The sequence below is a fragment of the Giraffa tippelskirchi genome, chromosome 4 (genome assembly GCF_054371585.1).
Source record: "Giraffa tippelskirchi isolate mGirTip1 chromosome 4, T2T-mGirTip1v1.2.pri, whole genome shotgun sequence".
NCBI lineage: Eukaryota > Metazoa > Chordata > Mammalia > Artiodactyla > Giraffidae > Giraffa > Giraffa tippelskirchi.
Genome location: NC_137278.1, coordinates 127,277,747 through 127,303,679, shown reverse-complemented (window position 1 = coordinate 127,303,679; position 25,933 = coordinate 127,277,747). Strand labels below are relative to the sequence as shown.

At 47.2% G+C, this 25,933-nt stretch overlaps 1 protein-coding gene across 18 annotated transcripts in view; it reads left to right on the top strand.

Moving 5' to 3' along the window:
• The window catches only part of NCKAP1L (NCK associated protein 1 like), a 64,225-nt gene extending 44,325 nt beyond the window's left edge, over positions 1 to 19,900 (top strand). For 17 of the 18 annotated variants that reach the window (XM_081483583.1, XM_081483576.1, XM_081483584.1 and 14 more), the window contains 11 exons: positions 1,901 to 2,119; positions 3,611 to 3,741; positions 6,190 to 6,287; positions 6,416 to 6,509; positions 6,663 to 6,745; positions 7,049 to 7,129; positions 11,173 to 11,266; positions 12,132 to 12,248; positions 12,567 to 12,676; positions 14,613 to 14,702; positions 19,376 to 19,900. In XM_081483583.1, coding sequence (XP_081339709.1) covers positions 1,901 to 2,119; positions 3,611 to 3,741; positions 6,190 to 6,287; positions 6,416 to 6,509; positions 6,663 to 6,745; positions 7,049 to 7,129; positions 11,173 to 11,266; positions 12,132 to 12,248; positions 12,567 to 12,676; positions 14,613 to 14,702; positions 19,376 to 19,507 — 1,249 coding nt within the window. In that variant the 3' untranslated portion in view covers positions 19,508 to 19,900. Of the gene's footprint in view, positions 1 to 1,900; positions 2,120 to 3,610; positions 3,742 to 6,189; positions 6,288 to 6,415; positions 6,510 to 6,662; positions 6,746 to 7,048; positions 7,130 to 9,221; positions 9,303 to 10,056; positions 10,175 to 11,172; positions 11,267 to 12,131; positions 12,249 to 12,566; positions 12,677 to 14,612; positions 14,703 to 19,375 lie in introns of those variants that run through there. The other variant, XM_081483592.1, reaches the window with a different exon arrangement.
• Positions 19,901 to 25,933: the final 6,033 nt, after the last annotated feature.

The window sequence follows — 25,933 nt, the reverse complement described above, 5'->3', positions numbered from 1 at the left end:
AGAGGAAACAGCAAGTGTGAAGGATCTGAGGTGGGAGCATGCCTGGTATGTTCAGCGAACATGGAGGAGGCCAGTATGAGCAGGGGGGAAACTGGTAGGACGTGAGGTCAGAGAGGCTGGAGGAGTGGCAGACGTTCAGACTGTTCAGGTGCCTCTATGCCACCCTCAGGACTTCGGCTTTGATTCTGAGTGAGACAGGGAGGCTTGGCAGGGTTTGAGCAGAGCAGGAACGCAATCTCACTCAATATTTCGGTAGTTTCACCCTGCACTAGCGGGGCAAGGACAGAAGTAGGGAGAATAGTTAGGAATCTGTACCTTGATTGTAGGAGATGCAGGCTTGTTTTTTCAATTAGGTTTTTGCCTTGGTGACAGTAAAATTAGTTTGTTTTCATACCTTACACTTTAGCTATATGGAAGGAAGTGTCTCAGGCACATACAAAATGTCAAGATGACAATTTGATAATCATCCATGTGCGAACCTTCAGAAACTGGCAGTGGTTTCTAGGCTCTGAAGCAGCATGGGTGTGATATTTTAGTTTTTCCTGAACACCTCTAATACTTTCTTCACTGACATCCTTGCTCCTAAAGCCCCGAAGTTGGCCTAAAGATTTGGCCTCAATGAGAACTCTAAGATAGATTAGACTTGCATCCAGTCTGTCCTTTCCGTAGTATTTTCCCTCAAGTGGTTTTCCTTCTCCTTTTCATCCTGGAAGCAGGTGCTCCTGTTCCCCCCTTCCCCTCCCATAAACATTTTCCCAAAAACGAAAAACAAACAAAACTCCCAAACACCTGTGGCTTTAGGGAGAACCCTATGGACTCATTCATATTGATGTGCTGATGACTGACAAAACTTGTGTTGACAAGGTCTGATGTTCCTTTTTCTCCTACTGTTTACATTTTTTATTATTGTTGTTTTTATAGTTATTTAATTTTTGGTCTCCATTGCTACGCATGGGCTTTCTCTAGTTGGAGCATGTGGGGGCTACTCTCTGTTCTGGTGTGAAGGCTTATTGCAGTGGCTTCTCTAGTTGCGGAGCACGGGCTCTAGGCATGTGGGCTTCAGTAGTTGTGGCTAAAGAGTGAGAGCTCTTTAGCTGTGGCACACGGACTCTGTCACTCTGCAGCGTGTGGGATCTTCCTGGACCAAGGATTGAACTGGTGTTCCTTGCATTCCAAGGTGGGTTCCTAAACATGGGATCACCAGGAAAACCCCCTGTTTACATTTTAACAAGGAAGAAAGTCTAAAGGAAGAGGACTGACTCTAACTGTGAATTCTCAGGTTCCTGGGGAAGGTATTTTGGAAGGGTCTGGGAGTCCAAGGGGGAGGGGGTGTTGCTGATGTGCCCCTGAAATAATACAGTGTTAACATTCTTCTTCCTTCTCTAAGGTTGGCTATAGCTGCGTGCCAGCCAAGCGTACTCTCCCTCCACCTGGCATCCCATGGCCACTCAGGATTACACTGCACGTCTAAGGATTTCTGGGTGTGGTTTTCCATTTCTGACAGTGACTGGAACTAATTCTTTCCAAGGAGAAAAGACAAATGCTGGCCCTGAGAATACAGGAGGTTATGAGACAGCTCATACAGTTAGATGGCATTTGGGAGCCTAGATGTTTTACCACCTGATCTAATTTCCCTAGAGGAGGCAGAAGAACATGGTGATTGAGAATCAAATGTTATTGGATTCAAGTCCTGGCTCTGTTGCTTGAACTTCTCTGTGAATCAGTTTCTTCACCACAAAATGGGGATGATAAGTATACCTCCCTTTTTGGGTTGCTATGAGGTTTACATGAGATTAATATGTGTAGTTAAGTCATAGTGCAGCACCTAGAACACAGTATAAGTGTGATAACTGTTACTATGTTTGACATTATGACTGTGATTATGGTTTTTGTCACCCAGAGCCATTGTGTGGCTGGCTGGCTACAATGCTACAACCCAGGAGATCGCCAGGCCTTCTGAGCTGTTGGCAGGAGTCAAAGCGTACATCAGTTTCATACAGTCACTAGCCCAGTTTTTGGGTGCAGATGTGTCCAGAGTCATCCGCAACACCCTCCTGCAGCAGACACAGCCACTGGACTCGTGTGGGGAGCAGACTATCACTACTCTCTACACAAACTGGTCAGTGTTGCTTATCCTCTCTCATTGCCTTACTCTTTCTGTTAGCACTTTTTCCTTTACAGGGTAGGACCTCAGGACCAGGCATTTTAGCTCCTAGGGTCATAGACCCCCAAACAGAGGCTTGTTTCTGCCCGAGGACTAGAGCTATAAGCTGGGGCAAACTCAGATGTCCTCTCTCCACCATGAGGGTTCTTTCCAAGCTTCCATGTGACACCCTTTGACCTGCCCTTTTCCTCTTAATTTGCAGTTCCTGACCTTTCTTTTCTGGATTCTTACTGTTTTCATTTCAAATGATCTTTCTTCCTCTTTCTGAAGTTCTCTTATTTCTCTTTTCATACAGCTTCTCCCTCTGAAGACCATTCTGTCTCATACCTTCTCTCCAGAGCACTGTCTCCTCATCTTCCAACATGACCATATTGCGTTTAGTAGAGTGATTTTCATAGGGAAAGGGGCCTCCTCCCCCAAACTGGAGGGGGCAGAAATCAGCAATACTTTCTTTGAGGTTTTAAGGATGGAAAGGAGCTGGAGTCCTACCTCCCTAAGCCACTGGGTGGCGCTCTTAATCCAATATCAGCTTGAGTCAGGCTGCAAAGAACCCCCTGAGAAGGGGAGTAAGCCTGAGACAGGGTTTGCAATACATATATCAAGCTGGGCCTGACAGGTAAGGGAAATGGGTCTTGTGGGCTCGGTGGGAACTTTGAGTAGTAAGGGCATGCCCTTCTAAAGGGGCAGCCACCACTTACTACCATCTGATTGCTGCCTCACTAAATTATTATTTTTAATATGAAATCTTTGTTTTAAAAATTTGACAACGAATTCAAATTAAAAGGAAAAAAACCTCACGTTGAGTGCTGGTTTTGACCTACCCGTGTTAGCTTGTGACTTCTTTAAGACCTAGGCCTAGAGCTAGTGCCTGGGAGAGTGACGGGGTTACCAAGCCCTTTGCTGTCATTGGCTGGAAGCCTTCTTAGCTTGCCCAGAGGTTAGGAGGGGATATTTGGAGACTGGATGACAAGTGTTCACTGGGCTTCTCTCTGCCCAGGAGGTTTGACTTGAGACTCACTTCCAGACTCGTAGGCTCTTAGTCTAACACTCTCATTGAGGAGGTTGAGGCTAAGTATATTTTGGAGGAGCCCAATTAGTAGGAATTTTTGTCTTGTCAGCTTAGGCTTGTCTTATCTGACAGAGAAAGGCCAAGAGTGAGGGGTGTGCAATAGCTGGAAAAGGCAGTGGGGCATGTCCACCATTACATTTGACAGCACAGCCAATGTCCAGCAGATTAGAGGCAAAGCAGAATCATGTTACTGCCAGTTGTTTTTGAGCCAACAGCCTGGGATGTTTACTAGAGTGCTGTACTGTCTTCTCCTCCCCACCTCAGTCTCTCCTCCCCACCCCAGCCTTTCGTGGAGTTCCTCTTCCTGAGCCCAGGGGTGGTGGTAGGAGGAAGGGATTGAACACTCATCTTCTCTGCTCTCTTGGCCAACCCTGTAGGTACCTAGAAAGTCTGCTTAGACAGGCAAGCAGTGGGACCATCATCCTCTCACCAGCCATGCAGGCCTTCATCAGCCTCCCCAGAGAGGGGGAGCAGAACTTCAGCGCAGAGGAGTTCTCTGACGTCTCTGGTGAGCTCAGAGCCTGGTCTCCTGTCAAGGAGCAGAGCTTTCCCCTCGGTACAATATCCCAGCTGATGGACCCCATCTGTGTTCTCCTACCTTCCCAGAGCCTCTTTCTATACACTTCTAGATCCCTGCTAGACTCTACCTTAGGGACGATAGGAGAGATTTCAAGTGAGACCCAGAATTGGGAAGTGGCTTGGGGGTTGATGGTGGAGAGAGAGGATGAAGGGAGTTAAGAGCTAGGCATGGGCATTCAAGTCATTGAAAAGATTTATTCTCCAAAGGGTTCAAGTGAGACCCAGAATTGGGAAGTGGCTTGGGGGTTGATGGTGGAGAGAGAGGATGAAGGGAGTTAAGAGCTAGGCATGGGCATTCAAGTCATTGAAAAGATTTATTCTCCAAAGGGTAGTAAATGGTTATTTTCCATTTCCACAAAGAGTAGAGAGTAGGACATATGAGGAAGGGTAAAGGATAAATGTAAGGACATTCTGATATTTGGAATTATTAAACAGTGATCTGATGTCGTGACATCTTCTTCCTGAGGGATACATTTTAGATAACTGATATTTAATAATGATGATGACATAACCGATGATGTTTAGTGTGGGCTAGGTTCTGAATGTTCACATTTATTAACTCCTTCACTCCTCACAACAGCCTTGAGGTTGTTATTACCCCCATTTTACAGATGAGGACACTGAGACACAAGAGGTGACGGAGCTTAAGTTTGTACATTCGTAAATGGTAGAACTGGAATTTCACCTCAAGGCAGTCAAATTCCAGAACCCAGATGCTTAATCACCTTGTCGTGCTGCTTCCCAGTGTATAGAAGTGCTTTAGTGTCTCAAGGCAGGCAGATGAGGAGTGTGTCATGAATGAATTGGGAAGTTATTCTCTTTTTAAAGAGCGCTTGAAGCTGTGCAGATCCTTTTTAATAGATTTGTTTTACTGACTGATTCATGAACTATCCAACTGCTTCCTCCTTCCTCTCATGGACCCCGCATGGGATCTGAGACAGGTAGGAGATGTTTCAGTGATGCTGCCCTCTCCATTCTTCCCCTTCCTTGGAGGGGGTGTTAATGGAGGTCAGAGCACGCAGCTCTATTCTCCAGCTCTGCCTTCTTCTTGCCCTCACACTGACTCCATCAGTGAGCTGACCCTACTCTCTACCTGCTGGAGGCTTCAGATGTCCCCTTCTCATCAACTCCTCCCACAAGCTGTAGGCAGCATCTAAAATCAGCTTTAGGTCTTGCTGACAACTGACAAGCAGCAGGAGGTAATGTTGATTTCCCCTTCTACCACCCCCACCCCAATTTCCCTGGGTTACCATGGTGATGGGGCAATGCTGCTGCAAAAATAGACAGATGGATAGAGAAGAATGCCCTAGGGTTACTAGCCTAGAGAGGACTAGAGTAAGGTGGATCCAAACTGGTGGATCAGCATGTCTTTTCTCCAGAAAGGGTAGTTCAGCCCCTCTGCCTCTCTGTCAGCTATTTTAGCATTATCTAAGGTGACCAGTTAGGAAATCCTTTCCTAGCTCTCAGCTCAGTTGTTCCTATTTTAAATAGGTGATTCTAAAAATGTCTGGTATTTTATTCCACATGAGACTCCATGTCAGCTGCTGTGACCAGCTCCACTGCTTTTGTCAGTGGTAGAGGTGGAGATCAACTGGTCCTGCCTTTAAACCCTTGAGTATGGGGCCTCAACTTCCCTTTCCCTCTGAACTCTTATTAACTAGGTTAAACTCACCTTTCCTCTCCTCGTCTCTTATTACTTCTGGTCTTTATGGTTTTCTCTGCTGGGATAGCCCACCCATAGCCAGAGATGAAAGCTGGAGCTCTTTCCTGTGTGAATTTGTCCCTCAGGTTTCTAACATGGGGTTTCCCCAGTCAGGTTTTATTTAATTCACAAAGGGCCAGAAGCAGGCTGGTTAGGGAGGGGTAAGCTAATGGAGCAGACTGGAGGAAAGAAGGGTTTAGAGGAAAAAACAATTGGGATAATGGGGATGTGTGTTGATTATGCTCTCCTAGCAACTCTGTGAGGTATTCAGGGTAGATTTTAATTTCTTCATTGTACAGAGAAGGAAACTGAGGCTCAGAGATGGTCTTACATCTTATAAAGCTAGTGCAGCTAGTACAGCAAGAGGAAAGCCCAGATACCAGGTAAAGGGACTGGCAAAGTCCAGATTCCTGTAAGAATGAAAAGTAAATAGCTGTCATTTGTGGTACATCTTGGTGTGAGTACCAGTGAGTAGATGGTTAACTGTCCCACAGGCAGGCCAGACCTGTCACCTGAATGCAGGATTTCAGGCCACATTTGCTCCCTACTTCCCTTCCTTGCCATTTCCTTTCCTTGCTGAAAAACATTAGAAATATTCAGACTATCCTATAGCTATTGTGCAAATGCACCAGTGCCCTCTGGGTCCTACCTGGGACCTCTGTAACTCTATTCCAGAGATGCGGGCCTTGGCTGAACTCTTGGGCCCGTACGGCATGAAGTTCCTGAGTGAAAACCTGATGTGGCATGTGACTTCGCAAATTGTGGAGCTGAAGGTACTGTAGATGCAAGGCCCCAGGAAGAAGGTCCAGCCTCGGGGGAAGCAGAGTAGGGGTAGGAGACTGGGGAGAGATGTACCATGGGTCTCGTCTTTCCTTGCTTAATGTCTCTGTCCTGACTGCAGAAGCTGGTGGTGGAAAACATGGATGTACTTGTTCAGATCAGATCCAACTTCAACAAGGCAGACTCGATGGCTTCTCTGCTGCCCCAGCTGACAGGTGAGCACATCCCCTAAAGGGAGAAAGAATTGTGGGGAAAGCATTGTGGACAACAAGGGTTTTGGGAGCTAAGAGGCCTCGGCTGGGTCTGAAGAAGCAAAACTATCACCATTCTCCCACATTCTCTTCTCTCATGCTCTTCTTTGTCCTCAGGGGCTGATAATGTGCTGAAGCGCATGACCATCATTGGAGTTATCCTCAGTTTTAGGGCCATGGCCCAAGAGGGACTTCGGGAGGTGAGTGGGGGCGGGGGGCTGCCACAGGATAAACAGAATAAAGCGCTGGGTGAGGCTTGTGTGAGAAGTTGTGGAAAGGGTTGGTAAGCATTTCGGAGAAAAGAGCTTAATCCAGTAAAGTCCTGGAAGATCTCCGAGGATAGATGAGCTGAAGAAATCTGGACATGTGAGGAGGGAAGTAATAGAGAAAGTTGGCTAAGTTCTCATCTAAGCTGAGGCCCTGTTTTGTTTTTTTTTGTTTCCACCTATGTTTGAAGGTGCTGGCCGCTGTCCTTGGACTCATTTGTCTTCTCATTCCTCCAGGTTTTCTCCTCCCACTGCCCATTTCTCATGGGTCCCATCGAGTGCCTGAAGGAGTTTGTCACTCCAGACACAGATATCAAGGTAACGGGGAATGCAAAGTGGCATAGGGGATTTCTGTTGTTGACAAAGGATAGAGCTAGGATCTTGAAAGGGAGGAGAGGGCTCTGAAGAATACCACAGTCAGAAGAGCCAGGTTTTCAATAGAAAAATATCTGGGGAGGTTTTGTGGAGGGAGGGGTTTTGGTCAGAGAAGAGAGTTCAGAGTAGGGGAGCCCTGGGGGATATCCTGTAGGGGCTGGGAAACGTTACTGGAGGGAGAGCAGTAAGGGCAAGGATAATAGTATCTGTAGGTTTTCTCCTAAGATGTGCAAATTAGAGTCTGAACTATGTGCAGACAAGTCCGCTCTTTAGTCAGGAGCCTGAGAACTTTCTGTAAAATTTGGTTCTTGCATTCCCACCCACCCTGCCTGCCCTCAGATTTTCCTTTCCTTTTCTGGCCTGGTCTTCCTCCTAGTTCTGAAACTTTCTGGTTTGTCTGTTTGTGTGTCACCTGCCTCAGGCCTCATTTCCTATAGGCATGGGGAAAGCGGGAGGGACCTCTGTCAGCACCCAACTTAAACATCCGTTTCCCCTCCCCCTCCTCACATCAGCTTGCCTTTTGAATCACCTGGAGCAAACAAGTATGTTTTGCAGGAAATACAGCTGCACAGTGCACAGGGCAGGGTACTTCTCTTATAACTGACTCCATTAATGGAGGGAGGTCTATGAGAAGAGGAAACTGGTTAACAGGAAGATGTTGTTCAGCCGCTCAGTCGTGTCTGACTCTTTGCGACCCCACAGGAAGTAGTTAGATGCTAAGAGAAAAAACAACTTCCCTTATCTTGAGGTCAGAAGAATCCTGAAAATTTCCCCTCTCTCTGCCTGAAATCAGATGAGGGCCAAGTGGTCACGGGCCATGAGGGGTGATTTTTCACTGGGATGGCTACTCCTTCAGGCCCTGGCTTGAGTTTCACTGTGGGACCGGGTTTCTGGCAGCTGTTGATGTTGGGGTGGAATGCTCTGGTCTGTCAGGAGTGTGTCTAGCTGGTATCTTCCTGGCAGCTTTGAGCTTTAGGCTCTGCCTGCCTGTGAGGATAAGCAGGTATGTGGAGATGAGGCTGGCCTGTCCGTCAGAGATTCTGTTACTGCCTCCGAGGGGTGAGAAGATGAGGAGGAGAGAAGAAGGTTAAAAGGTGAAGAAGTTTCCTTCAACCATCACCTTCTTCCTCCAGAAAACCACAGATTATGGACCAAATCCCCGATCTCCTAGGTCACGGTTGCCACTAGCAGGGTTATTTAGTTAGTAGGGAATTTAAACAGGGCAGACCAGAATGCTGAGGTTTACCTTCTGTGTTTAGCATGGTAGGCGGTGTGTGTTTACTGTTATAGCTGTGGGGTTCTTTGCATAAGATACTCTACTTAGTTATCTACTATTGAAACAGTTATCCTTGTTCTCTCAGAACATTTTGAAGTCTTTTTTCTTAACCTCAAAAGTCCAAGTACTTTTGTGGGTATGGGTGTTTGGAGCTACATCTTGGGAACCTGATTATAAGTATGATGAGGGATTCAGGAGTCAATCAATAAATACTAACTGAATGCCTTCTATGTGCTTAGCATTGTACTCAAAACTAGAGAGGATGAAAGGAATGCAGAGCTCCTGGCTTTGAGGGAAAGGAAGCAGAGTGAAAGGGACAAGATTTATTAGTCTCTCAGTGACCCTGAGAGTCATTAGGGTAGTGAAGTGAAAGTTGCTCAGTCGTGTCTGACTCTTTGTGACCCCATGGACTATACAGTTCGTGGAATTCTCCAGGCCAGAATACTGGAGTGGGGAGCCTTTTCCTTCTCCAGGGGATCGTCCCAACCCAGGGATCAAACCCAGGTCTTCCGCATTGCAGGTGGATTCTTTACCTTCCGAACCACCATGGAGGTCCAATTAGGGGTAGATGTGTTACATATGTAAAAAGTGAAAGTGAAAGTCAGTTGTGTCTGACTCTTAGCGACCTAATGGACTGTAGTCTGCCAGGCTCCTCTGTCCATGGAATTCTCCAAGCAAGAATACTGGAGTGGGTAGCCTATCCCTTCTCCAGGGGATCTTCCCGACCCAGGAATTGAACCCAGGTCTCCTGCATTGCAGGCAGATTCTTTACCAGCTGAGCTACCAGGGAAGCCCTTTTACATATGTGATCTAATTTAATCTTCACATCAACTCTGTAAGGTGAGTATTTTTATTCCAGTTTTACAGATGAGAAAATGGAGGCTCCAAGAGGTTAAGTAACTTTTAGCCAAGGTCATGCAATTAGTAAGTGGTGGTGCTAGGATTTGAACCCAGATCCTCTCACTCCAGGCCTTTCTCTCCCCTCTCTATGCCATGAGGTTAAAAACATATTGTAATCTCGTTGGTGAGATAAGCCATACGTCTTGCCTCCAATCTGAGAAGATAACTGATGATACCAGGTGCTGCATGTGATCAGTGCCAAGTAAGTAGTGCCAAGTTAAGGAGGGAAAGATGAGCATGAGCTGGAGTCAACAGGGAGGGCTCTACAGAGAATGTGAGATTCAAGGTAGGCCTCAACGGTGGGTGTCAGTTGGATATAAGCAGAGAAGAAGTAAACAGGAAAAACTTGTCTTTTTCCCTTCCTGTGTAGGGAAAAACCCAGTTCTCCCCTACTGTGTGATTCTCTCCTGAGAGTCTCCTTTACTCTTACACAAAACACTTCACTTCTGACACTTCTGGTCACCAAGTGTTTGGAGGATGTCCCCACACCAATTCCCTGTGACACCAGCTGGATGTCCTGCAGCTTAACTTGGTTCTGACACTATCAACCTGGAGTTGGTGTCAGATCACACATGTTTAGGGCTCACTTCCACAAGTCTGCACCTACCCCCGCCTGCTATTCAGAAGCCAGTTACAAACCTGTGCTTCTGACCAGTTGGCTATAGGTCAGAGATTCCTATTTCTACCTCCTTAGGTTCCATTAATTTGCTAGAGTGGTTCACAGAACTCAGGGAAACACATTGACCAGTTTATTAAAGGATGTGATAAAGGATATAGAAGAACAGCCATATGGACTTCCCGGTGGCTCAGAGGTAAAGAATGCCTGCAATACAGGCAACCCCAGTTTGACTCCTGGGTTGGGAAGATCCTCTGGAGAAGGGAATGACCACCCACTCCAGTATTCTTGCCTGGAGAATTCCATGGACTGAGGAGATATGGTGGGCTACAGTGCATAGTGTCCCAAAGAGTCGGACATGACTGAGCGCCTAACACTCACTTGTACTTTCAGACCAGCCATATGGAAGGATACACAGGAGACCTGTGAGGGTCCTAATGACATAAGCTTCTGACTGTCTGGATTTGGGCTAATACTGTCCTGGTCCATGGATGTGTTCCCAACCTGGAGGCTCTCTGAACCCCACACTGTTGGGATTTTATGGAGGCTTCCTCACATAGGCATGATTAACTCCATTTCCAGGCCCTGTCCTCTCTCTGCAGAAGTGGGGGGGTGGTGTGGAGCTGAAAATTCCCAGCTTCTAATCAAGGCTTGGTCTCTCTGGTGACCAGCTTCTATCTAGGAGCTGGCCAGGAGCCCAACCAGAGTTGCTGCATAGGAACAAAAATTGCTCCTACTGTTTTTATCACTGAGGGAATTATAAGGGTTTTAGGAGCCCTGTGTCAGGAACCAGGGGCAGGGACCAATATATTTCCTATGGTCTCTCAAGAAGAAAGGACACTCCAGAAGAGGGACACACAGGAACCAGAGTATGAAAAGAAGAAAGTAAGTTGTAGCTTAGAGATGGTGAATACATCACCCTGGCTGCATTGCCTGTAGGAAGTGTTTGAGGAAATAAAGTTGGAAAAGTAAATTTGTTCTGTGGAGAATCTGAAGGCCAGGCTAAAGCATTGGGCTTTTTTTTTTTTTCTTTTCCCTGCAGGTTAGGGAGATCTATGAAAGGAATACCTAGAAAAGATGATAGTACACCAAAAGTTTAAAATCTGTGATCCAGGAGTCTTGACCACCTGTAGCTTCTGTCAAGTACTTCTCTCCAGGGAATACTCTCCAGAATGTTGTTTTCTTCTCCACCAGGTGACCCTGAGCATATTTGAGCTGGCATCTGCTGCGGGGGTGGACTGTGACATTGATCCAGCCCTGGTGGCTGCCATTGCCAATCTGAAAACTGGTACGATTGGGGAACAGGGGTAATGGAGGGTTTGGGCCCTATTTTGGGGTGGGAAAATGTCAGTGTCAAAGAAGTCTTTATTTGGGGTTGTGAATTCAGAGGGTAGAAACTGGGAGCTAAGGAAAGACTTAAAGCACAGTCCCTAATCCGCAGAAAATACTTCCACAGGCAATTTCAATTTCTAGTCAGGTTCCAACCAGTTGATCTGTCAATCAGCTAAATAGTGTTAAGTGAGTCTGGTACTCAGCAAGTGCTCAAAGGAACTTACAATCTGGTTGGGGAAATAAGATTAATGCAGATGAAACAGTGAGGGAACCAGATATGATTTCATGCTTAGTTGTGTGGTATATAGTGTCCCAGTTCCCCAGAATGATCTTACTTTCTCCCCTCCCCTCTAATCACCTTGACACCATTCACTTCTTCCCCTGTTCTCACACTTGTCTCTTATATTTCCATTACACATTTCCTCTGATTAGCACATTCATACTTGCACACACTCCGAATAGAATGGAACCGGGGGTTGGTATGAAGCCTTTTCGAATTGCCAGACTGGCTCTCCCTCTTCTCTCTTGGTTTTGATGAGAGTCTTTCCTCTCCTTCCTGCCTCTCCACTCTGTCAGGCAGCTGACAGAGTGCCCTCAGCCTGCGTGTCAGCTGAGCCCTTTGCCAAAAGCTCAGCTCAGTCACCAGTGGAAGCCTCCAGGATTCAGGCCTCTCACTAGCAGCAGTAATGACTTGCCTATAACGCTCTACAAAGTCTTTTCACAGATATTTTCTCATGTGACCCTCCTAGGAATTCTGTGAAGTAGGACCCCATGGAAGAAAGCTCCTGTTTACTGACCTTACTCTCTTTTCCTTTTCCCAGATTTGTCATCCCCTGAGGAAGAATATAAGGTGGCCTGCCTGCTTTTGATCTTTCTGGCCGTTTCCCTCCCCCTCCTTGCCATGGATGCTGCCTCCTTCTATAGCATTGAGAAGGATGGTAAGTAAGGAATAGGTTTAGGTTAGTGTCCTGGGGTCGGGAGATGAGACCGAGACATCTATCTGGAAAATACAGACTTCTGACTCAGATGCAAAGTTCTGTTTCAGAAAGCTCTTGAGAATGAACAATCTGTAAAATTAAATTCAGGTGAAATTTCATCAGACTATCTATCTTTCTCCTAATCCTCGAATGGCTCCTACTCCTTTGGTGTCACATAGGGCTGGCCCAGACTGAAAAAATGGGAAGTTATCAGCTGGGGTCACCTGGTGTGGTTCAATTTCCTTTTCTTTCTCTCCCCTTCTGTCAATAATAATCTAGGTTACAGCAACAACATTCACTGCTTGGCCAAAGCCATCATCCAGGTATCTGCTGGCCTCTTCACAGTCTACAACAAGAACATTGAAACTCACCTAAAGGAATTTCTCGTGGTAAGTGGGTCTAGGTTGTAAGGAATGGATGATTGTGAAGTCTAGTGGCGATTGGTTTGACTTAAATCCGTAGACAGTTATTATTGAGCAGGCCTCAGAGTCTAACCTCCCATCTTGTTCATTAAGTAATGAGAGACAGCTTTGTGGAAGGCAGAGGTTTCTTCTAAATTCCTTAACAGCTGGTATTTCAGCCTCTGCCCAATACTTGGAAGGAGTACTGGACTAAGAGTTAGCAAATCTGAATTTAGTTTTGGATCTGCCACTGAGAAGTTGTGTGGTCTCTGAAAAGCCAAACTTGTGAGGCCACAGTTTTCCCATTTACTAAATAGGGATATTAAATCAAATCTATGATGTACTTCCTTGGTGTGCATTACAATATCCTGAGGAGTTTGTTAAAATACAGACTCTTCAGACACTGAGTTTTATCATCTATTAGGCCCCTTTCAACTCTAATCTGATAAAAAGTCAAACTTTTTTCAAATTCTCAGACTTCATTGTGAATCAGAATCACATGGAGAATTTCTGATTCAGTAGATTAATGGGGCTGGAAAATCTTGCATTTCTAGCAAGTTCCTGGATAATGATGGTGCTGCCCATCCTGGGATCTTACTTTGAGAGTCCCCTGGTCTAGATTTCTAGGGACTGGAACTTACAGTCAGGAAGCTGATTTTACTGTAGGTTATGTTCAATTTGTTTGAAAGAAGTTGTTAAAAATTTTTTTTAGCTGAAGTTTGACTCCTTGCAACTCTCACTATTGATCTAAGCTTTGCCTCTGGAAAAACAGAGAATAAGTAATCTCTTTCCATTGTTCAAAGAGGTCCTAGAGCTTTCCATTCTAAATCCTCTGTGGAGGAATCTCATCCATACTCTTTGATACGTGGTCCAATGCCCACTGACTGCTTGAGCATTCTCAGCAATAGGGAGCTTTTTTTTTTTAATTAATTCATTTTTAATTGGAGGGTAATTACTTTACAATATTGTGTTGGTTTCTGCCATACATCAACATGAATTAGCCATAGATGTACATATGTCCCCTCCCTCTTGAACCTCTCTCTCACCTCCCACTCCATCCCACTCCTCTAGGTTTAAACAGAGTGCCAGTTTGAAGGGAGCTTATTCTTTTGCAAAGCATGGTTCTGATTAAAAACTAGAGCCTCATCTGTCTCCTTTTAGGAGGAAACAGTAGATCATATTCTCCAGGGAATCACACCCTGGTTCCAAGAAGTACATGTTAGGGACTTGGAAGCTTAGTGAGAGGGTCTCTCTTTAAACTGGGACAGCAGACCAGACAGAATGGGCTTTGAGCATCTGAGATATAAAGAGGATTCACACCAGATCTCTAAGATGGGGTGAGAAGGGAGTCACACACCCCCCCCCCGCGCCCCTACCACCTCACTGCCTCTTTTACCCTCTCTGTTCGCTAAATACAGGTAATCTGGGTCTGGGATGCAATTAGTCACATTTCTTTCTTTCTCTTTGATCTTTTGGGGACCTGAAGGTGAATGGAGAGGACAGCCATTTGAGAGTTGACAGAAGGAGAATACCAAAAGCACTGTGTCTGAGTCAGCGGCCCAGCTCTGTCTCTAGTCGGGTGGGGAGTCAGCTGTAAACAGTCTGATGACAGTGTTGTCTGGAGGCCGCCTTGGAAAAGAGATTAATCTCCTGGCATACAGTATTACCTGCCTCTGTTGCAGTTTCTTTCTTCACCTCTTACTATCTCTCCTCTAGCATCCCTGGCAACCGCCTGTTGTCTGCACTGGCTAGTTTGGAGGCAGCATGTGTCTCTGAAGCCCGGGGGATTCACCACTTTCCCACCCTGAGCCTCCCAGCACTTCTTAACTCACCTCCTTGATCTTCTCTTGACTTCCTGTAGCCTGAGGCTGTCCTACTCTGACCTTCATAAAAATCTGCTTCCTTACAAATTTTTCCCTTACAGGTGGCTTCTATCAGCCTCCTGCAGCTGGGCCAAGAGACTGACAAGCTTAAAACCAGAAACCGGGAGTCCATTTCTCTGCTCATGCGCTTGGTATGTATCTGCTCTAAGTTGGTCGTAGAGAAAGGGCCAGAGGGAAGACCCTCTATAGGGTCCTTGGCTCCCTACGTGGTTATCACCCAAAAGCATTAAGTAACAACTTAATTCTGCCTGAAGGGGTCTAATCCTCACATTCTGGTTAACATTCTAGGTTTGTCCTGTCATCCCAAGGTAGAGTCTTTGAGGATTTCTCTGCGGGACAGTATGTTCCTGGCCCCTAGCTGACTGGGCCCCTTTCCCTGCAGTGCTTTTAAGTCTGATATGGTGGGACAGCTCACCCCCACCATGGGGATGAGCTGATGGATGGGGATGTCCCTCATCCATTACTACCTTTCCAGTGCATTTTTGATTTTACTTGGCCACTTCCTACCGCTGTATTTCTTGTCCTTAAGAGAACCATGAAGAAAGTTCAACTGGGGGAGGAGGAGGGGAGCCCAGAAGAGGGAAGGGCTTTTTGGCTGAAAAGCTGTAAGGCAGGGAATCAGGTGGGACATGAATCAGGCAGCTCCTGCTATCTCTTCTGTTTCCCAAGCTCTAGCCTTTCCCCTTCTTTGGTAGAAAGTTCTGGGAACTCTGACTCAGTTAACTTTTAAAAAATCTTTTACTCTTGATTCTGTTTCCCTCTTCAACGTGCTTACTCACTCTTGTTCTAAAGTTTGATTCCCCAGGTTAGCTCTGCACTTAAAGGTGGGCAGGAGGGGCTCCTGCTCTGGGCCCTGGGTTTAAGTGACCCTTCCTCTGGCCTGTGGGGAGAGGACAGGCCCACCTGGAGCCTCTGCCCCTCCTCAGAGCCCCCACTAAAGACCTCTCGGGCCTCAGAATTCTTTCCTGAGCAGCTCCAGCCCACATGTAGAGCTTGTACTGCACTTCCTTGAGTCCATCCTACTGAGGCAGACTGTGCTCTAGAGCCCATGGAATGTATGGCTGGAGTTTAGATGTGCAGACAAGAAGATTATGTGTGCCTACAAACCCCCCAAACTGGGGTGGGAGGAGAAGGGGTGCCAGGCTGGAGGCTGGTACAGAACTCTGAAGGGTCTAAGAATTCTTAATTCAAACCTGTCTTCCATGAAATTGTAAAGGTACACTCAGCCCTCCATATCCACAGGTCCTCAGCTATGGATTCAACCAACCATGGATTGAAACTATTTTAAAAAACATTCCAGAAAGTTTCATAAAGCAAAACTTCAAATTGCCCACACCAGCAACTATTTACATAGCCTTTATATGCTATTTATAACTGTTTACATAATGTTTATGTTGTATTAGGTATTATAAGTAATCTAGAGATGATTTAAAGAACATGGGAGGATATCATAGGTTATATGCAGGTACCATGACTTTTGGGCTTCCATGGTGGCTCAGATGGTAAAGCGTCTGCCTGCAATGAGGGAGACCTAGGTTTCAGTCCCTGGGTCAGGAAGATCCCCTGGAGAAGGAAATGGCAACCCACTCCAGCACTCTTGCCTGAAAAATTCCATGGACAGAGGAGCCTGGTGGGCTACAGTTCATGGGGTCACAAAGAGTCGGATACAACTGAGTGACTTCACACTCACACTCACTATGCCTTTTTATAAAAGTAACTTGGGCATCTACAGATTCTGGTATCTCCCCTGAATTGGTTCCACAGGTGATCTGGGAACTAATCCCCTGCCAGTGCCCCGTGGATATTGAGGGATGAATACATGTTGCAAATGTTGCAAGAAAGAATATAATACTTTATCATGTGGTGTATGGGCTTCCATTTGCACTCTCGGCCAGGCCCACAAGTATTAGGGGCAGGCATGCCTGGGACTCCCTCTGGGTCTCCTTCTTTAAATACACAGGCACTGAGTGCTGTGTCTCAGTTTCTCTAGCTCAAAAAGGCCTAGGTTGGGCTGATTAAGGGTCATGATGAGGAAGAGAAGAGAATGGACATGAGCCTGTAGGGGTGTGGTGAGGAGGTGAGAGGGCAGAGGAGGGCGGAAGGAAGGCAACAGAGAGCACAGTCTTCAGAGCAGCATGACCTCTGTGTGTGTGTGCTAAGTCGCTTCAGTCATGTCTGACTCTTTGGGACCCCATGGACTATAGCCTGCCAGGCTCCTCTGTCTATGGAATTCTCCAGGCAAGAATACTGGAGTGGGTTGCCATGCCTTCCTTACTCTGGGCCCTGGGTTTAAGTGACCCTTCCTGGTTTAAGTGACCCTTCCTCCAGGGGATCTTCCCTACCCAGGGATCGAACCCAAGTCTCCTGTGGCTCCTGCGTTGCAGGCAGATTCTTTACTGCTGAGCCACCTGGGAAGCCCAACATGACCTGGGGCAAGTTAATTAACCTTTCTGAGACTCTGATTCTTGAGCCTTAAAAGTGGGCAGTTATCCTTATGATGGACTTCCCTGATAGCTCAGGGATTCTTGGTAAAGAATACGCCTGCAGTGCAGGAGACCCCGGTTCAATTCCTGGGTCAGGAAGATCTGCTGGAGAAGAGATAGGCTACCCACTCCAGTATTCTTGGGCTTCCCTTGTGGCTCAGCTGGTAAAAAAAAAAAGTCTGCCTGCAATGTGGAAGATCTGGGTTCAATCCCTGGGTTGGGAAGCTTCCCTGGGGAAGGGAAAGGCTATCCACTCCAGTATTCCGGCCTAGAGAATTCCGTGGACTGTATAGTCCATGGGGTCGCAAAGAGTCAGACACGACTGAGTGACTTTCACTTTCACATCCTTATGCTAGAGGGGTGAGGGTTCATGAGACAGTTTATATAATAGTGCCTGGTACATAATAGATGCTAAACAAATGTTGCCTTTCTCTGCTGCTCAGTTTAGTTTCTGGATGATTTAGGCATGCCTGTTCCATTTCCTTGGACAGTTTCCACCTCTGTGAGGTTGGAGGTGATTCTGTACAGCTGCTCAGCCCTGCCTCCTCCCTCTGCTTTGCATTTCCCCCCACCCTCCCAAGTGCGGCAAGGTGTCTGCCCCTTGTGACATCACAGGCCTGCAGAATGGCTGGAACAGCCCTAGGACCAGGCACTTTTTGTAGGAGGGAAGAGACAGAGGGACTAGCTGCTGCAAAGCAATTTAAATGCAAATGTTTCCACAGAGAAATTGAAAATGACTGAAGGGAAGGAGCTGTATTCTGCGTAAAGAGGCTATTCATGTAGCCCCAAATCCTGTTCAGGCACTTCTTTCCCTGGGGTCTGTCTTGGCTGTCAAGCCTGGGCAGTGCCCACCCCCACTATTGTCAGACTTCCTGGTGTGGGTTTCACGGGGAAGGAATGACTCTGTCATAGACTTATGGAATCCTAGGTGTCAGAAACAGATCAGATGCTGGCGGTTAGTCCAGTCCTCACCATTCCTAGGCAAGGAAACCAAGGAGAGAGAGGTAAAGATAACATCCAAGGTCTTCCCCCAAATACATGGGCACATTTGGGACTAGAACCCATTTCTTGGCTTTCACTCCCAAGCTGTTTCCACTGCCATGAATTTCCTCCAGTTGGGAGCCCTGTGATTTTCTGTGCTTAACAGAGCAGAGAATAGAAGTCTTGGACCAGTGGATCCTTCTTGAAGCCATCACTCATTTCCCCGAACCCGAGGGTCATATCCTGGAAAAGAGATCTTATCTCTTTACTGGCTTAAGGTTTTGAAAATCTTGCTTAGCAAGAAATTCTTTCTGCCATCCAACCTGAGATCAGAGCTCCAGTTTTACGGGCAGATTTTCTCTCCTTCTGCCTGTGGTGTCTGCTCTTCTGAGGCTGTTGTGTGTATTGTGTGTGCATAGTTTGAGTATTGCAGTACCTTACAAATTTTAAAAATTGAAAGGGCTTCAGAGAGAGAAAAACGTTAGAATAGAGATGGTAGATCTCTTTCCTGAGTGAATTTTCAGGACTTGAAACTCCAGACATATTTGGGATGGCCCATCTGTGTGAACTGCCAGAGGATATGGGACATTTCTCTCCAGAGTGTTTTTTAGTCCCACAACCTCTTGGGCAAGGAGAATACAGAAGGAAAGACACCCTGTTCCTTCTTCAGGGAAGGAAACCCTCTGGCCCAAGGCTAGGCTGTACGGCTCTACGATAATACCCCCCTGCCCCCTACCCTCCGTCTTACCCAGGCATCTTGATCTATCTTTCTGCTTGGCTGTGGGGGCTGCAGGGATTTCCACAGCACACAGGCCTTCTAATTAAACTAATTAATCATGCCTGCTCTTTTATACAGCATCCATACTGTTCCCTGAGCACTGTACTAAGGGAGGGAGGAGACTAAAGCCCAGGACAAGAGGACCCATGTGGGTTCCCGGTCCCTCTTGCTTGGCCTGCAGTGGTAATTGTTTTTTCTCCGCAGAGCTTTGTCATTAGCACGTTTATGCATTCTTACCTGCATCTGTGCTGCCCACTCACATCTCATTTAGCATCCAGAATGAGAGAGAACAGAGTTTTTCTGCCCTAGAGAAGTGATTCTTTCCTGCCTTCTGCTTCTGAGCCCTGCGTATAACCCTGAGGAGGGGCACAGGGGTCATTATAATGGAGCTGAAGAGAACATTGCTTTCTGAGAGTGAAACGAAGTGAGAATGCCTTGGTACCCCATTTATTTGCAACTCTAAGGGCCTCAGAGGGCCCAGGGAACCAGATGAAGAGAAACAGGGTGTCACAGTGGATGCCCTACCTGGGGTCCGCATCTCTCTTGGCCCTTTCTTTTCCAGGTGGTGGAGGAGTCCTCTTTCCTGACCCTGGACATGCTGGAGTCCTGTTTCCCATACGTGCTGCTTCGAAATGCCTATCGGGAGGTCTCCCGGGCCTTCCACCTGAACCGAGTGTCGGCCAGTACCCACTGAAAGGCCTTTGGACCTACCTAAACCCGTGCTGCACTGGAAGCTGTGGCTGTTTTCTCAGAGGGTGGGAATGAGGTGGGGTCACTAGGGAGAGGATCAGCCAGAACCGGTGAAGAGGAGATGGAGAAACAGCCCAGGGCTGAGAAATCATAGAGAACTGGGGCCAACTGGGGCAGGGGGTGGAGACTTTTTTAATGGAGAGGAGTTACGGTGTTGGGGCCAGGTGTATGAATTTTTACAATGAAAAAAAATGTGACCCTCAAGCATGTTTTCTATCTACTGGGGACTAGAGCTTGAGCTCTGACTGGCATGGGTCTCTCCGACCTTCATCACTATTCTGGGATAATGCTGGCGGGCAGAGATGATCAATCATCATATTAAACCATAATGAGCTTATAACCCTCCCACTGGAGCTGCTATTGTCTCCTGCACATTCATTAGGACGATTATTTCCTCTCTTCCTTTTCCAAATGTGTTCAGCAAGCATTCAGCCCGCTCCTACTGCACTGCCAAGTAGTAGCAAAGGAACGAACCCCTTTTTTCCTTTGTGGGGGCTCTTGTAGGAGTCATGGGTCTGTTTGTTTGCCACCAGCTCTCCAGCCTGCAGGGGTAATGAGGAAGTGCTCTTGGGATCCCGATTTTCACTGCTCCAACTCTCCCCCCCACCTCACCTGCCCTACCACACCTTGTAGGTGACGAGTAAGTTCTCACATCTCTAACTTCAACCCCTCCTTCTTTCCCTTGACATCGCCACAAACCAAAGCAGAGGGTCTGCTGCTGCTGCTGCTAAGTCGCGTCAGTCGTGTCCGACTCTGTACGACCCCATAGACGGCAGCCCACCAGGCTCCTCCGTCCCTGGGATTCTCCATGCAAGAATACTGGAGTGGGTTGCCATTTCCTCCTCCAGTGCATGAAAGTGAAAAGTGAAAGTGAAGTCGCTCAGTCGTGTCCGACTCTTCCCGACCCCATGGGCTGCACCCTACCAGGCTCCTCCGTCCATGGGGTTTCCCAGGCAAGAGTACTGGAGTGGGGTGCCATTGCCTTCTCCGAAGCAGAGGGTCAGTCCAGACTAATTCTAGGACAACTAATTGGGCCAGTGTCACGTGAGTTTCCGTCACATACCATTTGGGGGTATTCTCCCTCCTAACTGGAGGGACTAACTTAACCCAAATCCCCTTGTCATCCTGGGTACAGCTGTTGCCCCAGGCAGGGATTTCTCTTCTGGATCTTAAATTTCACAGACCTCATTAGGTTACAGGGCCCTGAGAGTGGGTATACTTGAGGGAGTACAAGCTGTTTCAACCTAGCCCTTTCCTGCACTAATTAGAATTTCAAGTGTCACAAAGCCCCAGGCGTTTAAGATAGCACTAAACTAGGTTTAGTTAACTCCCTGGCAGGAAACAGTGGCCCCCCCCATCCATCACTTCTGTGCCAGGGAGGACTGGAGCAACAGATCATATATGTCACAGGTCTGGAGTGGTTGGAATGGGCAAATATAAGTAAGTAATTGATTAATTAGGGTCATGTCTATACTGCTAGGATAAAAGGGAAGCAATTTTTGGTTTTCAGCAAATCCATCCGGAGTTCATTAAAGCTATTTGTTAGCTGTTTTTAGATATGTGTGTGTTTGATCTTTATTTCTTGAGCAAGCTTAGTCAATACTTGTTAAACTTGGCACCCATAATTAATACACAAGTTTTTCTTAGCAACAGTTGTCTACTCTTTAGGATAGAAGCATCGGAGGGTCCTGCTCCATGCATCAGTTAATTGTCCTTCCGTGCTATGGAAAGAATGTTAGGTTCTAAGGAGTGATTGGGGGTCAGGCCTCCTGAGACTGAGGGAAGTGTTGATGAAGAAGAGAAAGCTCAGAAGTATCTGAGCAGCTCCCCTTGCACTCACTCATATCTCTGCTGGGATCCTCTGAGGAGCCAAGAGATCCTTTTTCCATATGCATGAGGAAAGCTTAAGAGGAACCTCCCAGAGGACAGCAAGACAAGTTGCTGCAGGGGAATAGAGAATAGACATATAATACCTTTTTTTAAATTACAGTTTTTATTGAGAAATAATATCGGGTGATCCTGTGTACCTTTACCAGTTTTCCTCAAAGGTAGCATCTTGCAAAACTATCCTATGCCACTGTAACCAGGAGTTTTTTTTTCAAGTTTATATATTTTTGTTATCACAGGTTGCCAGCAGCACTTTATCAACCCCAATCTCCCAATTTTACCCCTGCCCCTGTAGCCAGGACATTGACATTGGTATAATTCATTGATGTTATTTAGATTTCTCCAGTTTTACTTATACTCATTTCATTGTGTGTATTTAGTTCTGTGCAGCTTTATCATGTGTAGGTTCAGGCATCTGCCACCATGGTCAGGATATAGGACAGTTTTATCACTACAGAGCCTTCCTCATATTGTTCCATTATGTCCCTCCCACAATCCCCTTTCCCTTCCCTAGCCCTTGGCAACACAAATCTGTTCTCCTTTTATGAAATTTTGTCATGTGACATGTCTTTTTATAAACATATCATTACACACACACACACACACACACACACACTTCTCTATCATATGTACTTTTTCAAAGTGCTCTCACAACCTTAAGACAATTCTGCAGGGTAACCAGGGAAGGCTTTCCTATTTCAGGCCAGAAAGCAGATTCAGAGATGTTAAATGACTCAATGAAGGTCACATCCATGCTTATCAGTACATTCAGAACTGGGACTCAAGATGACATTCAGTCCTGGACGTTTGCTACCTGCCCCGACTGCCTCTTCATCTGGGAAGACTTAGTTGTTAGAATCCAGAGACCCTAGAATGAGGAAAATAGAAGAGGGTGAGGATGCAGCCTTGACCACCTTAACAGAAGGTGACCGTCTAGAGGTTAAGGACGGCTGAGTTGACAGGACCCATCAGCATTTTAGGCAGTTTCCTTCCTCAGCCAGGAGGGTCTCTGACCTCTTACAGTCTGGGACGCGGTCCATGATGAACCACTTTCTATGCTCAGATCTCCAGCTCACTTTAGGCCTAAAAGGAACTGTGGAATGAATATCAAGAAATTTTGACCCCGATTGTTTTGTCTCGCAGGCAGTAGGTTCCAGCCTCAGCATTTTCATTAGTGCAGTGTTTTCATTAAAAACTCCATTAACTTGTTTGCGGCAATGAGATAGAATTAGCCCTCCCACCAGACCTGGGGGTGAGATGCTTGCAGGGGAGCCCCTGTTCCTCTGAGCAGTAGAGACAGTGTCCCTCACCATGCTATTCAGTGGGGTGAGTGGGTGAGGGCAGCCTTCATGTGCAGGGGTTGGGGGTGGGGAGACATCCCTGGGCCTGGCCAAGGGGACCTCACCCTTTGGCACTTTGCCTGGGAGGAAAAGAACACATGTGGTTTAAGCATGGACACCCAGAGGGGAAAGGAGGTCCCCGCTAGGGACAAGAGTTCCGGAACCTTAGATCCTCTTGCCTAGATCAGTTCTCTTCCAACAAAGTTCGACTTTGAGAAGAAGCTGGCACGTGGTTGAAGTCACTCACATGGTTGGGGGAAGAATGTTCTTCTAGTCCTCCACCCCACAGGGCCTCCTGCTCCTCCTAAGTACCTGTCATCAAAGGAGATGAAGATGAGTCCCCCCTCAGCCCCCACACCTCAGTTGTCAAGTCCTCTCCCTCCCACTTGAATAGGAAAAAGGAACAGCAGGCCAGGGTGCAGGTTGGGGAAGTCAGAAGTTAACTTGAGCTGAGTTTGCAGCTCTGGAGAGATTGAGGAGCAGGCTTTTCTCTTGTCACTTTGGAGGGAGAGGATTGTGAGGCCGCCCCTTTAAATAGCATTCCTGTAGGAGGCAGATCACATCCAGCCTTCACCTGCTGCCAAAGCATCGGGTTTTTTTCTTTTGGTCTCTATCAAACTCAGAGATTGTCAGAAGGGGTTGTGGGGTTAGGGGAGTGAGGAGGAAGGGTCTCCAAGAGGCAGGGGCAGTTTGGAAGCTGAAGAGAGAGGGATGAGGTTGGGAGAAGCCTGGGAAAGCTGGGGGTGGGGAACAAGGGGAAAGACAGGCAGAGAAGAATGGTGGTCTTTTGAGACAATGAATGGAGCAGACATATCCTGTTCTTACCTCTCTAGGGGTAGAGTGAGGCAGAAATGAGACTGGATTAAAACAAGACGGATGAGGTTGAGATGAAAAGCCAGGACTGGTGATTAAAGAAAGCAACACAGAATGGAAAAGGGTTAGGAGACTTGGCCCTGGCTTTGTTACTTACTCTCTGTGCGTAGGTGATCAGTCTCTTAATCTCTGTGGGACCATATAATTTTTCTAGGCTTAGTTTTCCCACTTAAAGAAAATTATTTATTTTATTTTTGCGCTGGGTCTTCGTTGCTATGCGTGGACTCTTCCCTAGTTGCCGTAAGCTAGGGCTACTCGCTAGTTGTGTGTATGAGTTTCTCATTGTGGTGGCTTCTCTTGCTGTGGAGCACAGGCTCTAGATGCATGGGCTTCAGCAGTTGTGGCACACGGACTTAGTTGTCAGGAGGCATGTGGAATCTTCCCGGACCAGGGATCAGACCTCTGTCCCCTTCATTGTCAGGTGGATTCTTAACCACTTGACCACCAAAGAAGTTCCTTCCCATTTGTTAAAAAATGGGATTAGACTAGATGGACTCTAAAGTATCTTTCATGAATTGTGTGTGTGTGTGTGTGTGTGTGTATGAATTTTCCTTTTCTTAAAATGGGTTAGAAGTTGGGGGCCTGGGAAGGAAGGGGTGAAATATGTCGCCGTGTTGACACGAAACGTTGAGGGAAAAAAAGAAGAAACATCGAGAGATCCCTCTCTTAACGGACGCCTCTTTCCCACCTCTTCTGGTTGAAACATCTGCCCAATTTGGGAAGCTCCTTAGCTCTAACCCTGATTTCCTAATTAGAGCTCTTGAGCTCTAATTTTATTTCACAATTCTTTTTCAGCCCATTCTTTCTCAGTTGATAAGAAGGTGATTGCCCTCAAATTTTGAGGACCAAATTGTGAAGGAATCCGGTTCACATCTCAGAGGCACGTGTGTCTTGGCTAGGACAGTTCCACTGGCCAGGACAGGAAATGGTGTGTGCTAAAGTTATATGGACAGAGTGGCTGAAGTCCAGTGTTCTCTCTGATTTTGTCTCCGTCTCTGGCTTGCTGTCACCTTCAGCCCCTGTACTTCCTGGAAGCTGATTCTGCTGATACTTCTCTGTCCTGTCAGATCTGAAGGCCTGACCTAACTTAACTGCCTAAAAGGCAGTCCTTCTATGTTGAGAATCTTCACCCTGTCACTTTACTTCTGTTCTTTTCTCTTCCGTTGCTTGGGAAGGAGGGAGTTGCCACTTGATTTTTAGAATGGAGTCCATACTTTGTCCTCATCACACATCTTTCCAGCCTCCAGAGTTCTTGAAATTAAAGCTCACATTCTTTAATTAGTTAGTGGATCATGGATTAGTTAGTGAATACACATCTACTTTCTGTTCACAAAAGATTTCCGCCAGTGCCAAAGTAGGTGACCATTAAGGAGGAGACTTTAAAGGAATCCTAACTTCCTGCCAGAGTCCTAGGTAGGACTCACTTGTATGGAAGAGGCTTTGCCCTGCTACAAGTCTTCAGATTCCAGAGCATTCATTCTACAGATGTTTTAAGCAGCTAAACTGTTTTGTGTTGGACCTTTAGCCATTGGATTTCTTTCAGAGAAGAGAGAATAAGAGGAAAGGCTGCCTGCTGCAGGGGTTGAGATGAGACAGGAATGATTTCCTGGCCCTTATGGAGTTACCTATAATCAAGTCAAGACAGGATGCTGCCTGCTCTGGTGGAGTCTCTATGGAAAGCGTTAGGCTTAGGAGAAACTCCCACCTGCCCGAGGTACCAGAGGGAAGGCCACAGGCTGGAGGAGTGTCAGGAAGACCAGCTAAGGGAACTGGGGAGAGGAGTGAGTGACCATGGCCACTGAGAGCAGACGCTGTACTTTTCCGTTCAAAGGCAGGAGCACACGTGTGAGGGGCCCGTCTGGGGCTGGATTCTGGGGGTAGGTGGCTTCACTCAGCGAGTGTCAGGGCTCCTCCCCGACCTCTCCCTCACGCTTGGGACGCACCGGCGGCTAGGCACGCGGGGATACATGAAACGACAGGCACACACACAGAAACTCAAAACACACTCCCAGGGAGCCCACACCACCGCCCACAGCGAAGTCCTGCCGCCCGCCGCCTGCGCTGCGCTCTGTCAACACGCACTCATATCTACCCGCGCGAGGCACACGCAGCCTCCCGCACCCGGGGCGTGCGTGCGCTCGCCCTTGGGCGCTGCCGTCTCCGTGTGCCCCCGGCTGCCTGGCGTTCCTCCGGGAGGGGGTGGAGAGGCTGCGAGGAGTGAGAGACGAGCCGGCAGGCCGAGGAGAAGGGAGGGGGAGAGAGGGAGGGGA